This window comes from Labrus bergylta, chromosome 4 (genome assembly GCF_963930695.1).
Source record: "Labrus bergylta chromosome 4, fLabBer1.1, whole genome shotgun sequence".
Taxonomy (NCBI): Eukaryota; Metazoa; Chordata; class Actinopteri; order Labriformes; family Labridae; genus Labrus; species Labrus bergylta.
This window is the reverse complement of record NC_089198.1, coordinates 23,376,387-23,399,305: the sequence shown is the minus strand read 5'-3', so window position 1 is coordinate 23,399,305 and position 22,919 is coordinate 23,376,387. Positions and strand designations below refer to the sequence as shown.

Genomic DNA, 22,919 nt, shown 5'->3' with positions numbered 1-22,919 from the left:
GATTTGAGTAGCAAATAAGATAGAATTGCGTATTATTTTCTATGTGGCTAAGTTGGTAGAGTTAGTTGCCTGTTAACTGGAGGGTTGGGGGTTCGATCCCCAACATGTCCGATGTGTCCTTGGGCAAGACACGTAACCCCAAGTTGCTCCCGCTGCTTCGTCAGTGATGTATAGATAAGATACTTAATGACCCAGAGGGAAATTCAAAGTATGAATGGGTTTAGTTACTTCTGGCCACTTTACACACAGCAGCAGCCTCTACCATCAGTGTGAATGGGTAGCTGTGACCTGTGGTATAAAAGGACTTTACAAGCACAAGTCCATTTACCATTTATTTTAATGACATCAGTCTGTTAATATCCAAATATATATTTGAAAAATGTGATTGTTTCTGCTTCCTGGCTAAAATAAACAACTTTTTTTATTTATTTTTTTACAACTTTCTATTTAAGTTCTATTTTAAACCTCTGGGTTTTCAGACTACTTGGAAAAATTAAGAGACGACAGGAAAGTGAAGAGTTTTTGACCAAAAAAAAGTTATCGGCAGAAAAACTTAAAATGACAAACAGCAGCTGCATCAGTCAAACCATACATAAATGTCTGTTTCCCCTCTTACCTTCTTGACTGAAAGTACCTCAACATAAGGATCTAGAAACATGTACTTAAGTATCTGTATTAAAACAGCAGATATCAGAGCACATCCAACTGTTGTTTGTTGACATGTACTTATCCCCGTCCTGCATTTAGAGTCTCATATAGAACACAGTGTTTAAATCAAACACACAGAAAGTCATTTGAAACATGATGCTGGTGCTTTATTTAAAGGGATGTGAAGTAGGTATGGTTGCAGTACACATTAGCTGAAGCCAAAGACAAATCAATGGACCATCAGATCATTTCCCTTCTGGACAGTTTTGGAAAATTCCAGCAATATAACTTCACAGCTTAGTTCACTCTTCTTGAATAATAAAAAAAAAGTAAAGTATGCTTGGACTACCATCAAGGAGAGATTTAATAAGCACTGAAAGGTGTTTCAAAGTGGTAGTGTTACAAGTTTCAGTTTCTCCTTAAATCTAAATAACAAGTCTTCAGGTAATATAACAAACGTTCAGCGAATATATCTTAACAATGCATGTGATCCAGTTGGCCATTGCAGCCATAGCATGCCTTAAATATACTTAATATCAGTGCAGTGTTAAACTTATCACAGTTTACCTGATATCCCACCGGGTTCTCCCACAGACAGACGTACATACAACAATCCTTTATACATGACAATGACTCACTCGCACTGAGCACAGAGTCCATACTGGCACGACAAACATGGAGACAGCAGAGAGGTAACATGAGTGAACCTGAAAACACAGGAGACCGTGTCCTGCATAGGGGGAAAAGGCTCAGGTATTGAACGGTTAACAATGTGTTCTTATGCTAAATCTTCTCCCAGCTGGTTAAAAACATTCTTAAGGACTGGAAATGTATTGCTACACAGTGTTACTCCTTTTGAGTATATATATATATATATAGTACATCATTTATAAATGAATATTAAGCTCCGTTTGAGGATAAAGTTTTACTTTTAAGTTCTCTTTGTTATGAATTGCAGATGAGATGTGAATCATTTACAGATGATGATGTCAGTGCTTTAAAGAACGAGAATTCTGTCCTTGGAAAGGACCAGAACGAGTTCCTAACAACGCAGTAAAAATGAGGAGTTCAGAATGGTTTCTTATAAGAGCGTTTACAGGAGAGAAGAGCAGCTCAGAGCAGCAGTTTAACCGCTCAGTTGGTGAACAGCAAGAACAATAAAAACTATCACTTATTTCACAAAAATAATGCAGATATGCATCTAATGCCGCTTTTCCTACCAGCAAGGTATCGGCCCTTTTTGACTCGACCTGCATGGAACTGGTTCTAGTACTTCATTTTTTTTCTTACCCAGGTGTGGCATGTGGTCGTGTCTCCACTTCAAGTACACAAGCACAGATTTAATGCAACAGACGTTATTCAATGAACTTTAGATAGGCATGTTTAATATGCTACATACTTAAGTGATGTATTAAAATGTGTACGCTGTGAACGTGCTGAAGTCACTGCCGCTGACCTTCCAACCTCCTACTTAGGGCGGACGCCGTCATGTACATGCAAGTGACTATTCTTTTACCCATCGGTCATGTGAACTCTTTTAGTTCTTTATAGGCTCAGATTGCATGGAACCACAGCTGAGGTGATACCAAGAGGAGTACCGGGTACTAGCAACAACTTGTTTCACCTTTTCCATTAAAAAGTCCAACAGAGCCTTACCATGCAGTGGAAACGAGGCATACAAATGAGATAGCGCTCTAAAAAAAACCTGTTTGCATTGATTTGCTTTGGATCCATCAGCGAAATGAGCGACAACTGATTGATCTGACCAGAAATGGATAGGATAATACATATACGAATAAGAAGATTCCTCATTTTGTTTCCCTCCTCCCAAACATCTAAGCTCAGTGGTCATTTCCTGTTTGTGTCAGCAGGTCAGAGGTCAGGGAAGCGGCTGGGGTCTTCTTTGTATTCAGCGGGGATCACGAACATAGAGTCTTCAAATTCGTCGTAGCGAAACTCCTGAAAGGTGACGGTTGCTGTGATGGTGGGGAAGACGGGGATGTCTACAGGGGAGAAAACAACAGCATTATTTTTGTGATAGTTCCCCTCAAGCTCGCTCACTTCTCAGGAACACAGAGGTAAATCGACACATACCGAGTTTGACTGGAAATCCCGGAGGAAGTTTCATCTGTACAAACTCCCGGAGTTTGTTGAAGTGCTTGAACGGGGCTATGACCTCCAAAACGTTGAGTAACCTGAGGCCAGAAGAAAATGAGTGTGCTGTTTTCTTTCACATCGTTTCCCTGCAAACATTTCCTGCAAGGTGAGGACCACCTCCTGAAATCTGAACTTGTGAAACAACAACAACAAAAAAACTGCAATCTGAGTGTATAAGGAATATTTGCACTGGCTTAAGCCGGCTCCCACCTTTTGAGTAGGTCCTAGAGTCACATGCAGTTCAACCAAAGAGAAGGGGTGGCACAAACCAGAGATACGCCAATCACTGTCCTGACTCATGTGATACAATTATCAAACTGCTTTTTGCAAAATATCGATATTTTAATTGAATAAACAACAACAGCGCTCTAAACTGATATCCCTGCCAATTTGACTCCATACATCACTACTAGTTGAATGGACAAAGCAGAAGAAGACAGCGGGATAAAGTCAGACCACTGAACTAAAGATATGAAAGGCTGAAGCATGAAAAGAGGGGAAACAGACACCAAACTGCAGTGCATGAACACATTAGCCCTTCACTTCACCTTGTTAGGAACATTTTGTATTCTTCAATTGCTTAGGTATCGTGATGCATCATTATAGGATTGTCTCGCAATTGATTGATTATCCCATAATCGCTGTATTGTGATATCATTGTGACGCTTGAACAGATTTAAGCGTTTTACAATTTAAAAACTTAATGATTTGAGAGAAATGAGTCGACACGACTAATGGTAAACAGTAAACCCTGACAACCCATTTCACTCTAAGGACACAAAAGGCCTTTGGTGGTGTCATTACTTCATCAAGGTATTGAAATGCCTTCATTAGTGTTCAACCTGAGCAGAAGATGAAAGTCTGCACCTGATTTCACAGCAATCAATCAACCAATTGAATATTTGTGGAAACAGTTGACTGGAAATCACAAATGTACGGTTAGTGACATTTCTGCCAATCCATCAATGATTCTAGAGGAAACTGTGACCTGCTGGAGACATAATGTCTCTTAAGTGAAGCATGATTTGAAGAGCACAATGCAATGGAAATCTAATTAGTCGTTTGTGTGAATTTCAGCCTTGACAACAATAAACAGACGTATAGACCATAATTACTTTGGTCCTTTAACTGTGTTAGAAATATAAATGAGGTCCCCTCACAGATTTATCTTGGGACCCTGTTGTAGGTTCTTACTTTCAGGTTGGTCGCTGTTATGATTGAACTGTGTCGAGGTGTATACAGATTGAGAGACAGATTGAGACACTTAAAACAACTAGGCTTTAGTGCAGTCAGTTTGTTTCTTTAGCCAAATGCTTCTATGCAAAATGATTTCTCTACAATCACTCGTCCCTTCTCTGATTAATGAACTCATACTGAACATTTACAGAGGGGTGGGGGGAGGGGCAATAACAATATTAGCTATTATTAAAGGGTGGAGTTTCCTTGCTGGATCCATTAAGGACCATTCAGTGCAGGAGATAAGGCAATTAACTACATTACTAAAACATAGCAGGCAAAAACAAAACCACATCCTTTATGCCTGCCTCCTCCTGCCTACTTAGTGTAACATGGCTTCAGTCTTTAATTCTTTGTCAGATTTCAAGGTAATTCAATAGTAGTTCATTTCTTTAAAATAAAAGCGAACGTTTAGCTTCCTCCATTAGCCTTAATTACCCTGTATATGCTCTAACGTCTACATTTACTAATTTAGCCTGAAATAAATGCCACAAGCTGCCAGAGGCATGATGTGAGACACAAAAGGATAGAGGAATAAGAGAGAAATATGCAGGCTTATTCCTTCAAACGCCCCAAGCACAGCTAACAAGGTGCCCTAGTTGAGTTAAAAAAGTAATCACATGGTGGAGCAGTTGACTCTCTAATCCTACCGACAGTGAAACCTTTACCTAGCCCAATTATCTTCTCTGAATTATTTCATCTCTACTCTACTCTTTTCTGAAATCCCACATCTATCCAGGCGTACTCACCTGGGATCAATCTGCACAGAGAGCTTTGTAAATAGATCTGAGGAGAAATGGATGTACTTACGACTCGATGCCTAGGGGGAAATCCTGGCTCATGGCTACGGTAGCTTTGAAGTTCTTCTTGCTCTCCTTACACACGAGCTCTCTACCAAGATGAGGAGGCCTGAAGGCAGAAAAAGAAAAAAAAACCAAAGATGTTCCTTTTTTTTTTACTAGCCATGATGGTTCACATGTGCTTCAAACCCATCTTGACCTGATTACTTTTCTTAAGCTAGACAAAGACTGATGAAAGCTTTGAGAAGATGCGTACTTTCCCTGCTCTGCAGTGATGTACTCTTCCCAAGAAATTGTGTTGGGTGCTGGAGCTGTGAGTGACTGCCTCCTCACAGGCTGAGGAGAAGACAAATGTCAGTTAGGGGCACATTCACAGTCCTGAGCACACCATCAATCATGTGTATATCAATGTTGTCTCTCCTACTTCAAAATTTTGTTCACTGATGCCGCCTCCTTTACTCAGGCTCTCCATGATGGCTTTGTTCCTCAAGATGTCCTCCTCGCTCAGGTGTTCTCGTCGTTTCCGGGACTCTAGCATCAGCCCGTTCACAGAATAGAAGTCTGCCAGGAAGTTCCCAACCCGCTCCTGTGTGGACAACAATCACATCTTAGCTGGTCAAACCTGCAGCCTGAGGCCTGTGGGACTGAACCAACTTTTCAGAAGACAAACAAAAACAAAACATCTTCTCTTATATTAAGAGCAGCTCTGATAAGATAAATAAAAGAGGACTAAAGTACCGTAAAATACGGTTATAAGTCACACCAGTATATAAGATGCACTCTAATGAGAAGGTCTCTCAGAGAGTTTAAAATGTCTTCTTGCGAGACAATTTCTATTGTGTTTGACAGCTGTGTCACTCTTTTAGTTCCACCAAGCACTATATGGAGTTTGCAGGGGTGCTGGACAGTGGGTAGAGTCAGAAATCAGGGAAAGAGAGAGTGGGGAATGACATGTAGGGAAAGAGCCATAGGTCAGAATCAAGCCCAGGCCGCCCGCTTGGGAGGACTAAAGCCTCCACACATGGGCCCCACTATTCTGTCTTAGTTATCTGAATTTCTAACACGTCACTGGATAATTACATTGTGTTTCAGTATTGAAGTGATTTAAAGAAAACATTCTGAGAGGTAAAAATCACTCTGGAACTCATCGTAGATCTAATCCTAAAATCTGAAAAGCTAGTTTGTTTGATTGATAGACATATTTTCAACAATAAAACAGACTGTGGATGTTGCTGTACTCATTTAAAACTGTTTCTGGGAAAAAAATAAAAAATACCAAAAAATAGTCCAATGTCCTAAAAATGGGCTGGCCAAGGACATCTTTTAAACATGCAGTCTTGTAATGCTTTGATTTTTCTCCTTTTAACATCTTTGAAATGTCGACTCGTGTGACTTCACATTCAGCTCTGTAAAGTCTCAGTTTTGATAAGTTACACACTTTATTATCCCTGTATGGTAAATTTGTTTGGACCAATAAAGCTTACTGTTTTATCCTCTCTGAACAGCCAGCCGATCTGGCTGCGAGAAAAACTGATGGACTTGGTGGACAGAGTTGCAGAGTAGACGTCACTGCTCATCAGAATATCAACCTCCTCTTCAGTCTCCATCTCAGACTCCTTGAGGGCAGGACAACAATAGTTAGGCAGAACACATTCATATTAAACAGCCGATGACTCACTGTGAAAGCAGAGGCATGGTCACACGGTTCATTCACCTCGTGGTGTATTCTTTGGTACACTTTAGCTTCATTGTCGAGAACCACAAAGGACTGGGAGGGCGCTGCATCGCCGTTGAATATGAAGCTTAGATCTCCGCGCTGACACTTCATATCATTGAAGTCTATGAGAGTTGTGTCAAGTCTAAATCAAGAGGGAGGAGAAGGAGTGTGTGAAGCTTTGATGTCCTACTTTTAGGATCTAAAAGAAGTCGTTGACCTGGATATGGACCGGTTGCTGCTTTAAACTCAGTGAATTAGATTCTCTTATAGAACAGCTTCATCAAACGAAGACTTTTACCTGATATTAATTCCCTGCTTGTAGATTTTACAAGCATCAGATGGCAGCATCCTGGATAGCAAAGGCACTGAAATGCACAGGAGAGTTTGAATCAAGTCTGGCTTTATAAACTGTGGATGATAAACAAGTATCTTTGTTTTATCTTTAGGCAACAGTTGAAACATGCAGCTACTCTAAAGAACTAGTGAAGTACTTTCAAACTAAATCGTGTCTTCCTGGAATAAAGTTTGAGAATGCGGAATGTCAACAACTTTTTGTCAACACTATGAAACTCACCCCAGCTCTGAAAGTCCCAATGCAGCTCCAGATAAAAGTCACCAAGCTACAGAAAAGACATGAGCATGTCTCACCATAGGATTCAGCTTATTCATTATACATTTAAGTGTAGTTAACTGAAGATTTTCCATCATATACTTAAGAGATAAATACATCCTCAAGGGCAGGCGTTAATTATATATGCAAATCAAAGTCTGCAGAGATTACAGTCAAAGTTTGATGAAGCCAGTGTGACTCTTACCTCCTTCAGAGCTTTCAGTAACTTTGGCCTCTTATCCTCCACACTCTCCCTGGATTGCTGCTTTAGCTTCCGCAGTATTGCCGTGACTGAGGAAAGAAGAGGAAGAAAGAAAAAAAAGGACCTCAATTTTTTTTTTACAAATGAAAACCTGGACAACAGCTGGTAAAGCTGCTGAATTGGAGTAAAAAGTTAAGTTTCATGCACCACCTTTGAATAACAAAGGATACAACATACACTTATGGCTAAGAGGTATTATAGGCAAATCCCAAATTCATTGGAATCAGTTTTTGCATCAAAGAATTTGTCAGAGAGCACAGTTTAATGTTTACTACGGCTGCACGATATGAGAAAAATATGCAATATGTGCAATTCAAAACATTGTGCTAATGATAAGAATGACGATAAATAAAGAAAAATAAAGAGTGCACATTAGCTTTAACTCAGTTCATATGTCTTTCTGCTGTTCTTCAGGTTACACAGAACACCTGTTTGCAATATGTCCCTTCTAAATCCAAATTTAAAAAAAAACCTCTCCACTAAATTGGCACTTATCAGAGATTAGCTGATAGTAAGACCATTTCACACAGGCATCTGTGTGAAAATTCTCACATTGAAAAACTTGGAACCAGAGATTATTAGGCCTCCTCCCCCACGACAAATATGCCCAAATCAATAACTCAAACAAATGAGTTGCTTATGATTTTTGGCGACAGAATTCTAAATGAACTGATTTAATGTTGCAGCTCTGGTTTAGTGTTTAGTCAGAGCTGGGGCTATGGGGAAGCATCATTTCTCTACTTCAACCTATTCCTATACAGAGGTGTCACTGTTCATATTACAAGCATCAGAATATGAGATTAGATCAGCTGATACATTACAACACTAACACGATGCGCCCTCCACTTAGTAATACTGGATGGACCACTAAAAAGCTGCACACCTCAGATGTGTCCTGGTGCTCTTGACCAGAGGGGAAATCTGGACTAAGTAGAGAAGTGCTGACGAGGCTCTTCCTGTACTCGAGCAGCTCGTCATTGCACACAGAGACGACCAGTGAGCGAGCTGCTGACACAACGTGTACACGTGTTAAAGCGAAAGGTGATGGCGGATGACAAGACTGCAGTGTTTTATGAAAAGATATTAAACTGTAAACCCCCCATTGAGATAACAAGCACATCACACAAGTCATCCCTGTGTGATTGCTGCTGCATGTTAGTCAACCGAAGATCCTTATGTAAAAACTATTGCCAGATCTTTATCATTGCATGCCCTTGCTAATGTGTGAATGCTCCCAGCCCCCCTCCAGCCCCCCTCCAGCCCCGCTCCAGCCCCGCTCCAGCCCCGCTCCAGCCTCCCCTTCCCCCTTGTGAATTATGTGACCTTCTCTCAAGCTAAACTCCTGGTCCCAGTCCCCAGCCAGTCTGCCACTGCAGCCACAGAGAGCTGGGATGCATACTAACAAGGTTGAGGGTCATTTCTCTATAAACTGGGCCTCATGTCCTTCATCACGTATAAGAAAGGGATGCATATAATTCATGGTTAGGTTATCAATAAAGCCAAATAGCAACATGGGAATTTAATTTAACTCAGCTATGTCACAAAAACAGACCATTTACTAGACACTTAGCCTGGCCTTTATACTTTCTTTTATCTTTGCTTAAATAACAAAAACAAAGACAAGATCATAGAATTCCAGCCCACAGACATTAGCTGGTTCCTTTCACACATATTATCTGTTTGACTCTGTTGCACTGGACGTTAGATGTGAGAGCAGCAGAGGAATCATTAAGCAGTGGATTGACCAGGCTGTAAGCTCAGTGCTTCCTCACACTAAGCCAACATTCCGGCTGCGTTCCAGCCCATCTGGATAACCAGCACTCAGAGAAAATCTCCAACATCAGCTTTTCAGCTGCACCGACCAGACAGCAGTTTTCAAACAATTTAACTACTCGTAAAACACTCACATACATGCTGTGAGGTCCAAAAGTGTTTGTTTCCACTTCCCCTCCATATTTAAATAAAAGATAGTGAATTTAGACTTGTATATAATATAATAATGTGTATATGTTGTAAAACATTGTAACAAAGTGGTTACATTTAGGGTTAACAAGGTGGAATTCTTTCTTTTGCTATCTTAACATGTTCTTTGTGACACTGTTTTCAACTCTACAACTGATTTAGTGCCCCATATGAAAGCAGAAACTTTGGGAATAAAGCAAAAAATATAATCTGTCTAACAGGAGATGCCAAGCTTGTACAGTCGTATCTGAAAAGACTTTACTGTCTTCCCTCCCAGGAATCATTTTTGCAAACCACAGGAGACTGAATATAGAATGAAATTTTGTATAACATATTAACAATGACAAAGAATAATCTCTGAATTTCATTTTACACAAAGAGCATTTGTTCTATCCTTCCATGTAACACAAGAAGGAGCAATCCAACCACTTATAATTCCTGAACAGACGACAATTAAGGTGACATTTACCCAAATGGCCACAACATTAGCATTCATACAGAAATCAACTCCAGATGCCAGCATGGCTATCTTACCAACAAACAGTGACTAACTTAGACTGACATCATAAAGCCAATCATAAAACTGTAGACCCATCACACAGGCTCAAACCTGCTGTTTTTTTTTGTTTTTTTTACAGTGAATGTATGATTGCAGAAGTGATACTGAGATTATAATGAACACATTCAAATACAAATCCCCTTTGACAGAAGACTGCTCTATTAGGGCAGGGTTGATGACATAACTTACTCATCTGTCTGTCACCGTAGCTGATGGCTTCTGCGAGAGGGCTCCATCCCTGTGCGTTCTTGATCTTTACAGGAGCATTATGGGCCAATAGTAGGAGGGCACACTCTGAAGAAAAACACAAGAAATGATTACAGAAACAATAGTGATAAATTCTTTATTATTGTCAATACTTTGTGTTGTCCATGTTACTTGGCCATGCCAAGTATAGGAGCTAGATTTTATTTTACATAACCGTTGCAACAGAGTCTAGATAAAATATATAACGCTTCATAGTAACGCTTTGACTAACAATGAATCTTTAAATGAAGAAAAATAAGGAACTTTACATGGTAAGTGGTAAATGGACTTGAGCTTATATAGCACTTTTCTAGTCTTCCACCTACTCAAAGTGCTTTTACACCACATGTCACACCCACCCATTCACACCCTGATAGTAGTGATGTAATATCATCCATCTTTAGTAACTAATCCCATTCATACACCGAAACAGCGGGAGCAATTCTGGATCAAGTGTCTTGGCCATGTTGCCAAGCTGGGGATTGAACACTCAACCTTCTGTTTGAAAGGCAACCACTCTACCAACTGAGCCACAGCTGCCTCTGTGCACATATCCATTACATCAACGTCAATAACAGTCGAGCAAACTCTACTTCTCTACTACAAGAGGGCTACATACTCTGTTACATACTTTTTTTTTTTTTTGCTGTTGCCTAAGGGTCTAATCACAGTGGGTGTCATCTGTCACAGATCATTAAGCTTTCAGGGGCACATTTAAAATACAACTGAATTGACTACTGCGCAAAAAAAAAGACTAAAACAAGAATCCCTGTCCTTACAAATTAGATGCATTGCATGCAATAAATCTAACAACTGTGCTGTACCAACAGCGTGTTATACGGACACTGCTGAGGTCAGGTAAGACATGCTGAGTGCAGCAGGAGTATGGAGGCTGCTCCCAATAACTGGAGGGAGACCTGAAGTGCTTTAACAGAGGCACAAAAAAAAAAAAGCCACACAATGACAGGTGCAAAGATAAGTGTCTGAGAGATAACCTTTTGTTTCTTTTGGTTTATTCAGTGTATTACAAAGGGCTGTTGAGAGAAAAAAGTATATATTTTATTCTTCTGTCAGCCTTACCTTTGTGACCCAACATCACAGCCAGGTGAAGAGGTGTGTTCCCTGAAAGAGAGGCATTTCATTATCTGTCCTTTAATCATTCAAAAAAAATATATATATATATATTTGAATATATATATAAACAAAAACATGTGAGCAGAGAAAGCTGAGATATCTCTTTTGCATGAGGTTTACCATGCACGTCTTTCTGAAGGATGCTGTGGGTCCTGATGAGGGAGGAGAGCCGACGTACATCTCCCTTGAACACACACTCGTGAACAGGGAACTCCAAGTCCTCACTTGTCAGGATTATCGGATTCTTGTTGTCATCATTGACGACGGTGCCGATTGACGACGAGTTGCCATTAATGTTATTGTCATTAAGCTGTTGTTGTTGTTGCTGCAGCGCCGAGGTTTTCACTGATCTCTGAAAAGCCTTGTTGGATTTAAAATGGTTACCGGTGCCGTTCGGAATAGTCCCGTTTGAAGTCTCCTCGTACGTGTCCATTATCTCGTCATTTTTGTTGGGTTTGTTGTTATCCTTTCGCATGGTGCGTATCTTCTCACCTGTCATGATGATAACGGTGATGCCTTACCGTGTTATTACCGGGCTATACAGTAAGATGTGGCATAAATCTGCGAGAAAACAGATTTTAAAAAAAGAAAAGGGCTTCTTAGTACTTTAAAGCGAACAGCACTGTGTCCCGTAGTTTACACCTGCTTTTTAGCACGTTAGCTCCCAGCAAAACATTAGCTATCTCGCTATCTCGCTCCCCAATAAAACTGACTATGGAGGGTGCGGCGATGAAAACCAAAAATAATGCTAAACATAACACAACGTGTACGCACTAAATCAACACACATCTATAAATAAGAACGAAAATCAAACGACTACATCATCGTATCTTCTACCGCTCCTTCGACTTGCTTTTTTAAAAATATTATCGAATCACTTTTGCTTTGCCGCAAAATTCAGGCGGACGCAAGGTACACAGAAGCCAGACGGAGCTAACGTTACTGCTAGCAACTACTGCGAGAAACAAATCTCGCGAGATTATTATTTTGAACGCGATTTATGCAAGTGAACGTCATCTTCGCGAGACGCCCCCCCCCTTGCTTCTTTCGTTCGCGCCGTCGGAGAGGCCACATAGTTTCCTACCCCCTGCGAGCTGTGTTGTTGTTGTTTTCATTTAAGAATGGCAGCCTCTAAGAAGGGGAAGAAAGTCGTGAATCAAGAGGAGCTTCGGCGCCTCATGAGGGCAAAACAAAGGCAGACGACGGACAAGAAGCGAGTGGAGTCTCCTTTCGCTAAATACAACAGTCTCGACCACCTCAGCTGCGTCCTGTGCAATGTGCAGGTCAAGTCCGAGCTTGTGTGGCCGGCTCATGTGCTGGGAAAGCAACATAAGGAGAAGGTGGCCGAGCTGAAGGGCGCAAAGTCTCAGCCCGGGGCACCACAGGGTCAACCATTGAAGAGGAAAACACAGGAGAGTGAAAACACTCAGGGGAAAAAGGCGAAACCTTCGTCTAGTGCAGGCCAATCGTCGTCAGAGCTGCCTGGAGACTTTTTTGAGAAACCCAGCGAAAAGGAGGCATCCACTGTAAAGAAGTCTGCTGGTCTGAGCCTTTTAGCCGGAGTTTATAATGATGAAGAGGATGAAGATGCACAAGAGGCGGGAGTCGCAGATCCCCCGCCAGTGGGATTACCGAGCGATTTCTTTGACAGCTCCGTCCCATCCACACCCAGCGTTTCCCATTCAGGATCCATCCTCAAAGCAGACGAGCAGGAGAAAAGCGCAGAGAAGAAAGACAACACCGCCGAGGCACTGCCAGAGGGCTTCTTCGACGACCCCGTGAGAGACGCCAAAGTGCGCAAAGTCGACGCACCCAAAGACCAAATGGACAAGGAGTGGGAAGAGTTTCAAAAGGAGATTCGGCAGGTGAACACAAAATCGGACGCCATCGTGGCGGAGGACGACGAGGAAGGTCGCCTTGAACGTCAGATCGACGAAATCGATGAGCAAATTCAGTGTTACAAGAGAGTTGAAATACTGAGAGACAAGAGGGATGTGGCGAAGAGCAAGTCCCTGCACAGGAAAGAGGAACACATGGAAGTAGATGCCGGCAATGAGGAGGATGATGAGGAGGAGCTGCTGGGACTTTTGTCCGGAGACTGGAGGGCTAAAGGAGCACTGGCCTGAAGGTTTTGTCAATTTGGTCCAGAATGCAAATAATGACTCCCACAATGCAAAAACTGTGAATGTTTGTAAGGAGAACTTCAGCGGAACTCTTTTTGTATGCTTCAGACTGGATTCATTTCTGTGTTGTGATGTTAAACAGGCTTGTAAAAAAAGAATATTGTTTATATGATGATTTAATACACCAGACATACCACAAATGAAACCTTTTAACTGTGTTTATTTATTGGTGCTCACACAATAACACATTCATAAAACCTCCCATGTTCTAGTAGCAGCATGGATCCAAAGACCTACACCTCGATGGCCAAAGCGGTTACATTTTCAGCTCAACTAACCATTGTCCTGCAAAAAGGAGTAGTTGACTATATTAAGTTCATAAATAATTTGTTCATGTTACATTATGAGCAACATGCAAAGCACAACATAATCACTTAAAAAAACAAAAAAAAAGTACAATGTTAAGATTAAGACCGCAAAGGAAGGTTTACTAACCTGATGCTCTGCACAAGATCGTGTCTTGAGAATACGTTTAAACTTTTTACAGATTACAACAATGGTTGAGAATATTTTATTGAAAGGAAGTACACCTTTATTAGGCCCACAAACAGAATAAAAAGAATCCAGTAAGGAGAGACGGTCAGTGCGTTTTATACTACCTGTTACACTTGGTGAGCTGGGTGCACTTTCTATCTACTGCAACTTTGAACACGCGATAGCAATGAAATGTTGTTATTGCTACATATGCCTCATGAGTGACCACTTCAAAAATCTTTCTGAATGATTGATAAGTGTTCATAGCCCTTCAAAACTTGTAAAACTGCAAGAAAAGGAAAAACAAACAAGACAAATGTACAGTTGAACAAACACACAATCCAAATCCAAAAGTAGCAACTAACTGAAGAGATACGGAAATAAAATAAAGAAACACTACACAGAAATAAATCTCAATTATTGTTAGCTAAGAAAAGAGCACACAAGTCCATATTTAGGCTCCATAGTTTTTCAGTTATGTAGGAATCTGTCTAAAAAACAACATGAAAGACTCACAAAATGTCTGCTTCTAGAAGTCATCTGTTAACATTCATAAAATGTAATCTAGGTTTCTATACATTAAGTTCAGGTGAGTTGATGGTTAGGGCAATCTGCAGAAGAACAGACAGAAAACAACCCTAAGAAAGCGGAGGAACAGAAATGCTACATGAGGATGAGAAACTGGTTGGGAAAATATAAACACAAACAAAAAAAGGTTCACAAAAACAAGTCCAGGAAATAAAGGCAGAAATCAGGGTTCAAAGTACTCACAAGACTAATTAGCATGCTTTTAGTAGTTGCTAACCATGGAACCTTTGCTAAAATAAGAGATGGATTTTTGCATACAGATACTTATATGGGTTAATTTCTCAATTAAAGCATAAAAGGTTGAACTGAAAAGGATTGGGGAGAAGAAGTGAATGGGGGGGCATGCCAGCGCCACTGTTCCGCAATCAGTATGATAAATATATTCAGTTCACAAAAGTGCAGCAATTACAGAAAAGGGTCGGGATCTCCAAGCCCACAAACCCGGCTGGGTTTTTCAATACTGTTCACTGCTGTCAGTGATAATGTGCTCACAAACCTACGGCAGCTCTCAGCTCCTTCAGGGAGTATCTCTGGTCCGTGTCATTGTCAAAACACTGCATGGTGCGAGCACTGGGAGTCGATGTTCCAAATACTTTCCTCAAGTCTTGGTGGGTCAATCCAGGCGAGTTTTCTTCAACGCCAGCCTGCCGGAGTTTTTCTTCCAATTCTGTGAAAGTAATAAGATTTATCAGAAACATGAATAAAAACAGATGTGTCTGTGAGGGCACTGTCCTCTAAAAATGGCAAAACTGAAAATATTAGTATTAATTAAAACACAATCTGTATTCTGTAATACTGAAAACAGTAATTACAGATTGTAATGCACTTACATCAAATCAATGTTGTCTGAACAGCTATCTTTTTACTAATTAAGAATTATATGCTTGTTCATACAAATGAAGGCACAAATGACAGGTAAAGGTTTTACGGGATGTTTTAGGTAAGTCGATTCTTGCCATCCCATTGAGGTTAAAAAGGAAACCTTGTTTATCAATGTCTAATATTAACTGGACAGCCATGAGACTGGCTTCAATTGAGAACAAAAACAACAACACATGAAATCCCTGAGTGCACCTTTCATAGAACTGACACCAGGCAGGAGCACTCTCTCCGGGCATGCGGTCTCAGTATTGATCTTATACCGCTGTGGAGTTAAGAAGCGTGGAAGTCTGCTCGTCTGAGGCCCTGCAAGTGGTGTGGAATTCTCTGTGAAAATAAAGGAGAAAAATAAATGTCATCATGTCTAATTAGGAAAAGAAATCTACTAAACCAGTTAGCCACTTGAGCCTACACTGTACCTTGTATGTTCCCAGGAGTTGCTTTGGTTGTTGTAGCTTCATTCACCTGCTGGATTCCTGGACTTCCATTGTTGATTGCCAATTTGGCTGCTGCTTTAAGGTCCTGTGAGTGTTAAGCAGATGGAAGATGACATTTAAACTGCATGAATTTGTCTTTTACTTCCATGGACATGCTTTTCAGTCCTTGTTCCTTGAGGGGGTTCATCTGCTATTGCACAGTGGTATGTAGAAAGATCCTGGAATAGCTTTTACAAATAACACATTTATTGCCAGCAACACTTGAATATTGCATAAATGGATGTTGACACCGTATGCTAGATCGTACAGCTATGATCAATGTTGAAATAACTCTGATGGCTGACCATGATGCAGTGAGGGCTTAACATTAAATTTTTTTTTTAAAAAATCAAGTGCAAGAGTTCAAATTACTCACGCTTTGCTTTGACCCATTCTCTAATGACGACACTCTCTGGCGGAGTTCTGCAACCGTAGTGAGGAGGGTTTGGATCTGCTCATTAGTCTGTGTGTGGTGTAGCTCCTCCGTCTTATTTGCCTCACTTACTGCAGTTTTAAGATTGGAAATGTCCTATAAAGACAAACAAGAAATCCATTTGCATTCTGCTTTAGTAACCAGTTTGGAGCAAAGGAAAGAACATGAAGGCAGATCAGGCATGTTTTTATAGATAGATTTACACATGTGATCAGGTTTAGTGCTTTGGGAGGTATTAGGGAGACATTAAGGGTGTGTGGTGGAATTTCTGTAGTTATTTAGATTATAATATACAGACGTCATTAGGTTTATTCACTGTTCTCTAATGTCAGTCAGACCTGACAGAGGTCAATTGTTATTCGAACACCAAGTACAGCTTAGAGAGTGTCAACTGTTTTTCCTGATATCTGCAAGGACGTTTGGTAGACTTGTTGTCAGTTCCAGTGTAATTGACGTCACAGTTTAGTCTAGGTGGGACAATGTGACACGACCCTGATAATGGTAATGTCTTTTAGGATATATGCGATGCCTTTCGAAAAGTTCTGCAGATGTGATTGAGCAAGACACGAGTACAGAAGTGTGACGTTGAATCATGTCTCCTCGAGTATTCATCTTATGTAGAAACTTTCATCAACGTAAGCCATCTGATGTCAACTGAGTCTTATTGTATGAAGTCAAGTCTTGATAATTTCTTCAACAGGTGTACCTCAATATTAAAAGGTGCAAGACTACGGAGATCTTAGCCAGTTAAAAATTCCCTTTCCCTTTTTTTTTAAAAAAGGGAAAGAGTGTGATTATCCTCCTTTTCCATTCCTCTACGCTTCAAAAAATAAAGTAAAGTTCTGCAGTTGTCTCAGATATGTGACCTACTTTCTCCCAGAAATACGAAAGCATCTAAGCTCCCGAAATAGATTGGCACTTGTTTCATGTATTATGAATGACAACCCAATGCATGGATCCAAGAAAATGACAGGACCTTCTTAACCCCCAACTCTTTCAATGCAGGCCTGACAAGAGCTGCAAAAAAAAAATGTGTGTGGGTGAGTGAGCAAAGAAAAACAAAACCAAATTAATCTTGCAAAGGCAAAGTTTGCCACAGCTTCTGGTTTGGATTCATGCCACAGTTTAGCAGATCAACTGACATTTCATCAACAGAACCATCTTGGCCGTATGCAAGAAGATTTGCCCTCAAAGCTGAGAGAGAAAAATTCCACAGAAACCCCACTGTGGCAAGGAACTGCGATATATAGAACATTAGACCCTGACCCACCAAGTGATCCATCTCACACAGTTAAGCATAATGCACTGTTTAGTGGTTTTATAAAAACACTCAATTCATCCATATTTTAATAACAATGCAGCCTTCAGCAGTATTTGCAGTAAGCTTAGGCAGGTTGTTAAAAAAGACATGCTGTCACACAAAGTCAGTGAAATCAAATTTTAACTTGACTCATGAAAAATACATCGCCATTGCTCAAGTGAAAACCTAGAGCCTGCAGCCCTATACATTAACATTACATATTTACAAAGGTTCAGCTTCAGATTCCACTGTGATGTTTCTCAGCTGCTGCTGGCCATAACACTGCGACGTCATAAAATAATCATTTTGACTGTTGAGACTATTATTGTTGACTACTCTGCCTCCTGTTGCTGTTCCTGTTGTCAATACTAATTAAAGTTGTGGGAACTCTTGATTCATTCTGAGATTAAATGGATGACATGTCATTTTTTTTAAAAGATACATGTGCAGCTCCCTGCACGAGGACTGGCGCCCAGAGTAGTTGGAGGTTCAGTGCCTTGCTCAAGGGCATTTCTGATGTGCTCAGGCACTTCTGCAGAAAAAAAGTCCCAATTCCATGGTCGGTACCGGGACTTGAACCGGTGACCCTCTGGTTTCTTACCAAACTCCCCACAGACTTAGCTACTTCTCTCTTACTAATACTATGTTATCACAAAGAGTCTGCAAGGCGAGAAGAAGTACTTTAAAAATGAAGCCATCAGAAATAAAAATACAAGCAATAAAAAACAGAATGACAGATTATACTTGCTCCATTGAAAGCCTATACAGAAATCTGAAATCCAACATTGAACTGCATATTTAGAGCTTTGGAAAAGAGATCAATGTTTGTTTATCTAAGAATGGTATCATACCATTTGTGCCTCAGTTATTCGATGACAAAATAAGGCAATACTAGAAAGAAATACAACTTGCTTGAATTTACCATTGTCTTCTTCAAGTCTTCGTCTTTCTTTTCCAGAGCAGCCTGCATGGTCTTCACATCATGCTGTACACTTGTTAGTGTGCTGCCAATTGTAGCAACACTCTGGAAAAAGAGAACTCTTCAGTAAGTTACCAGAATCATTGCAAAAAATATTCTTTCTTTTCAACAAAATGTCTCTTTTGATTCCAATTTGATTTGCCCCTACCTTTTGAAGCTCTTCCACTGTATTAGGAAGGCTGATTAAATCAGCAGCTGATTTCAAGTTGGCCTTTAAGTGGTTCACAGCCGAGTCCAGCAAACTGATCTGCAAAATAAAATGGACACAAAATCCTTTGATACACATCTAAGACAGGATGATGATGTATTTATGTTATTTTCATTTGATTTAATAAACCCAAAATTCAGGGCACCGGTGGATGAGTGGTTAGTTTGCACAGCCCATGTACTGAGGCTACAGTCATTGAAGCGTGCGGCTCAGGTTTGAATCCGACATGTGGCTCCTTTCCCGCATGTCATTACTGTACCCACTCTCTCTCCCCAGTTTCCTACTCTATCCACTGTCCTGTCTCTCCAATAAAGGCACAAAAGCCCCCAAAATAAATCTATTATAAACTAAAATTCAGAAGAGGTAGTCCAATAAAACGTGTTATTTATTATTCCAGTGTGGGCAGACTAAAAACCTGTTTGAACATTTCCTTAAATACTATATTAAAGTTGATGTTTTACAAGCTCTTACATTTTAAAACAGTGATACATATTTCCATCATTAACCCCTCTACTCAAGTCACAATTTTTGAAGAAACACAAAAATGGTTTACGAGGCTGCGTAAACATAGTGAAATGAAAATGACAGATAAGGAGACACCAGACACATATTGAAAATATAGTCTCTCTGAGCTTGCACTAAGCTAGGCGGCTTAGGTCAACTGATTTACTGCCTTTTTATTACAGTGTTGTTACAGCAGGTGGAAAACATTTTGAATGTTGCTGCTGAATCATAGCTTGAACAAACTGAACAGTAAAACTTGCAGTGCACACTACTTTCCAGCTGATGTCGAAATCTGTATTTACTATTATTGTTGTGTTTGTGTTACTACTGCTTAGTAATATAAAATTAACAAGGAGACTTGTCTGCAAAGTCTCACAAATCAGAGTCCTGCAATCAGCTTATCATTCTTCATTGTACTCTTTGTCATAAGATCTAGTTAAAGTGTGACGGGGAGAAGGTTATGGTGGCTCTAGCCGCTATAAGCAATGATAAACACTCACCTTTCTGTTCATTTCTGTTAGGTTGGACCAGAGCTTGTTCAACCCCTTGTCCCCAGTCTCCATGTCATCGAGCTTTCTCTCCTTGTTTTTCAGGTCTTCACTTAGTTTTGGTATTTCACTTGATGACACCTTTTGGCTTGACTCCACTGTAACAACAACATTAACACTCTGTTAATTACAGTGCTGGATGCAAAAGAATAGATAAGTGAATAACTAGGACAGGTTTACAACAGGTTTAAACTTCAGTAGGCTATTAAATGATCACCACAAGGTAACTGTGTGCGTGACAGTTAGTCTTACTGCTATGCAGCTTTTCCTTTAGTGCATCTAGATCTTCTTTCAGAGCAATCTGCATCCAAATGAGCCCAGCACAGGCCATAACACAGGCAGCTAGGATGATGAACAGAAACAACGGGTAGCACACATTGCAGCACTGCGTGTAACTTCTCCTGTAAGAGAAGAAACATGGTAATGTTAGACATTTCGACTTCAAAGCGTCTTACATTATTAATGAAGAGGTTATTTTCAGAGGACTACATGCTGTGTCATGGGAATTGTGAGGATTACTATCAAACTCTGGAGCTTCACCATATGGGCTACTATATACTGCATGGTCATATTATACCCAAGATTATTGTATTGTATTGTATTGTTAGTAGTATTGGTTATTTCTTATTTGACTGATATGACGGTTCAGAATACTGCCCTACAAAGGCAAAAGGCAGTAACTTCCAATTTTTTAGAAAATGAGTTTTTGTCATTTTTGGAACATTACAGATGTGCTTTATTATGAGGACAAATATCTTGAGTCAATTGTGTTTTTTTTTTTTTTGAGAAAATAGTAGGTTGTATTTGCCTTAACTTCCAAAAGCCCTCAAGAAACCAAGGCAGAGTCCAGTAACTTCACTCATCAGGGTCTTTGCCTTTGAACTGCAGCATTCAGGAACGCTCAAACTGAGTTAAGGTCTTCTGCCTTTGTTTTGCTGCGGATCAAAGTGAAGTTACTGTTTTACTGCAGTGGAGTTAAGGTGTTATGCTTTTGTTTTAATATCTGTCATCAAGCACTTAATTGTGCCATGATCACTAGATTTCATGTATATGTTATCATTATTATCATATACTGATTTAATACAGTGATCAGCAACCAAGGGAGCTAACAAATAGAAGTTATTGCCTTTTGCCTTGGCATGACCCCTTATTATTGTACACGCAATGCAACGGCAGAGTACCTTAACTTCCAATTAAGGGTCAAAGGTCATGTTTGACCTCAAGATTTTTATGTACATTAATAACCTCATTAAAAAGACAAAGAATTGCCACATTTCCAATATTCTGCCTGCAACTCATTTGGCTGGACAACAAAAAAGACTTTAAAGTAATTTATCTCAGTTCTACACTCAGGCTTGTTAAGGTCTTTTGCCTTTGCAGGGCAGAATAATAACCTCTTCATCTTCTCAGCTTGCACAATGTGTCTTGCTTTGCTTACATTTGAGCACGGAAGTGAATTGATATGGCAGTACTGATATATTCATTAAAAACAAACATTACAAGAAAGGCACGAATAAATAATAAAGAGAAGTAGCTTTTTTGGGGTGGGGGGAACTGTATCCTTGCTGATATAATTTCCAAGAGTCTCATGCCCGAAAATGAAAATGAAAATGAACATAAAAAAAAGGTAAGGAATTACACACATAAAACATATCTGACACTGAGTGAAACGTGTTTACTCACTTCCCAAAGTTAGCTCCGCTGCTCAGATTGTTGAACTCGTCGTCGTCCGAGCTCGAGTCGGACTCAGAGTCCGGGGGCTCGGTTCGCAGGAGCCGGTGACCCGACCCCTTTTTGGTCTTCTTTCTCTTGCTGTCCCCGAGTCCGATCAAGGCATTCAACTCCTTCCTCTTCTTCATCTTCTTCTGAGGGGTCAGCGAACCCGCCGAGCCCGATTTATAACCGACTAAATCCAAAGTTTTGTCCAGTTTGGAGGATGTTGACGTTTTTCACGGAGCAGCTAAGCTAACTGGACGCTCGCTTCAATTTCAACCACACAATGTCGCTGACGGATAAAAAAACATTGGACTTCGCCTTGTTGACTAACACTTTTCCCACATATATGTTGAAATTGTTGATCGTTATGAGGGTAGTCAACCAAACAGCTTATCTTAAACTTGTTTTGTTATTGTCTGCCGGGTTTCCTCTTATGTTTGGCTAACGCTTACAAGAGCTAGCGTCTGACACCTTGCTAACTGTTGCTAACAAGGACTCGTAATCATTACTGTCACATCGTCTAACACGCGTTTTAAACTAACAATGTCGCTCTGTGTGTAAACTATTCCAACACTGGTTTTAATAGATGTACGGTTAAATAATCCTTTCATAAAATCAAAACATGCAATACTGTGTTTCCAGCGATCTGTCCTGCTGCCTGTGTTGTTCCGGCAGGGCGGCCCGGTAATCTCGCAGCTGATTGGTGCAAATGAAGCAGCTACAACTTCCTGTGCTCTGTTCTGCCAGGGAGCGATTCTGTGCATAACACCACCCGCACACTCATTTGCCAGTTTACAACGCCGTAACGCAAAGCCGAGAGCGATGAACGTAAGTAAAATGAGCAAAAATTGGAAAGATACGTGAATTAAAACATGTAAAACATATCTAGATAAAGACAACGAGAAGGGCTCTGGTCGTACAACCAGTTCTCAAAGGAACTAACACAAAGCAATGCGAAACTCCTCAAATGTATTGGTACTATTCTAAAGCGCTAAAGATAGAAAAGTCTAACAAGTTGCCCAATTACAAATTCCAGACAAGACATCACGCCACATGTCTCCTTTCCCCCACTTTTTCTAAGAAATTCACATGCAACTTTTTGTATTAGGCATCTATTAACTGTGTTAGTTTAGTTGGGTTTTTTTTACATTAAGCTTTTTATTGCTCCTTGAATAAGCCATGGGAAATATCATTTTTGAGGTCTAGCAATAATCCAAAAAGAAGGTCATAGTTTTCACACCTCATTTTCGTTTTTAGTTTGGAAAAATGTTTGTTTGTTTGTTTGTTTGTTTTTTTTTTG

General features: G+C 40.2%; 3 protein-coding genes across 3 annotated transcripts; 1 reads left to right on the top strand and 2 right to left on the bottom strand.

Annotated features, from left to right (window-relative positions):
* Positions 1-793: 793 nt before the first annotated feature.
* Positions 794-12,260, bottom strand: LOC109997645 (ankyrin repeat domain-containing protein 13C). Its single transcript, XM_020652194.3, has 13 exons — positions 11,452-12,260; positions 11,278-11,319; positions 10,141-10,245; positions 7,374-7,459; positions 7,133-7,178; positions 6,857-6,923; positions 6,556-6,700; positions 6,326-6,457; positions 5,266-5,427; positions 5,098-5,177; positions 4,852-4,950; positions 2,743-2,843; positions 794-2,651 (listed from the first exon to the last, which is right to left on the bottom strand). The coding sequence occupies exons 1-13, from the start codon at positions 11,828-11,830 to the stop codon at positions 2,521-2,523; spliced, it is 1,575 nt and encodes a 524-aa protein (XP_020507850.2). The 5' UTR covers positions 11,831-12,260; the 3' UTR covers positions 794-2,520.
* Positions 12,261-12,371: 111 nt separating this feature from the next.
* Positions 12,372-13,659, top strand: znf830 (zinc finger protein 830). The gene has a single exon (XM_020652189.3). It carries the CDS (start codon positions 12,453-12,455, stop codon positions 13,455-13,457), a length of 1,005 nt encoding a protein of 334 aa, XP_020507845.2. The 5' UTR covers positions 12,372-12,452; the 3' UTR covers positions 13,458-13,659.
* Positions 13,659-22,311, bottom strand: efcab14 (EF-hand calcium binding domain 14). Its single transcript, XM_020652188.3, has 9 exons — positions 21,587-22,311; positions 20,156-20,304; positions 19,856-20,001; positions 18,792-18,890; positions 18,587-18,688; positions 16,308-16,460; positions 15,875-15,977; positions 15,651-15,782; positions 13,659-15,243 (listed from the first exon to the last, which is right to left on the bottom strand). The coding sequence occupies exons 1-9, from the start codon at positions 21,760-21,762 to the stop codon at positions 15,065-15,067; spliced, it is 1,239 nt and encodes a 412-aa protein (XP_020507844.1). The 5' UTR covers positions 21,763-22,311; the 3' UTR covers positions 13,659-15,064.
* Between the last annotated feature and the right edge of the window lie 608 nt (positions 22,312-22,919).

Excerpts from the sequence above, each read along its gene's own strand:
- LOC109997645 (XM_020652194.3), bottom strand. The coding sequence starts at position 11,830 with ATGACAGGTGAGAAGATACGCACCATGCGAAAGGATAACAACAAACCC. Across the intron at positions 6,701-6,856 it reads AAGCAGGGAATTAATATCAG|ACTTGACACAACTCTCATAG; the intron begins GTAAAAGTCTTC and ends CTCTTGATTTAG. Across the intron at positions 2,652-2,742 it reads GGGATTTCCAGTCAAACTCG|ACATCCCCGTCTTCCCCACC; the intron begins GTATGTGTCGAT and ends TCTCCCCTGTAG.
- znf830 (XM_020652189.3), top strand. The coding sequence starts at position 12,453 with ATGGCAGCCTCTAAGAAGGGGAAGAAAGTCGTGAATCAAGAGGAGCTT.
- efcab14 (XM_020652188.3), bottom strand. The coding sequence starts at position 21,762 with ATGAAGAAGAGGAAGGAGTTGAATGCCTTGATCGGACTCGGGGACAGC. Across the intron at positions 18,891-19,855 it reads TAACAGAAATGAACAGAAAG|ATCAGTTTGCTGGACTCGGC; the intron begins GTGAGTGTTTAT and ends TTTATTTTGCAG. Across the intron at positions 16,461-18,586 it reads AAGACTTGAAGAAGACAATG|GACATTTCCAATCTTAAAAC; the intron begins GTAAATTCAAGC and ends TTGTCTTTATAG.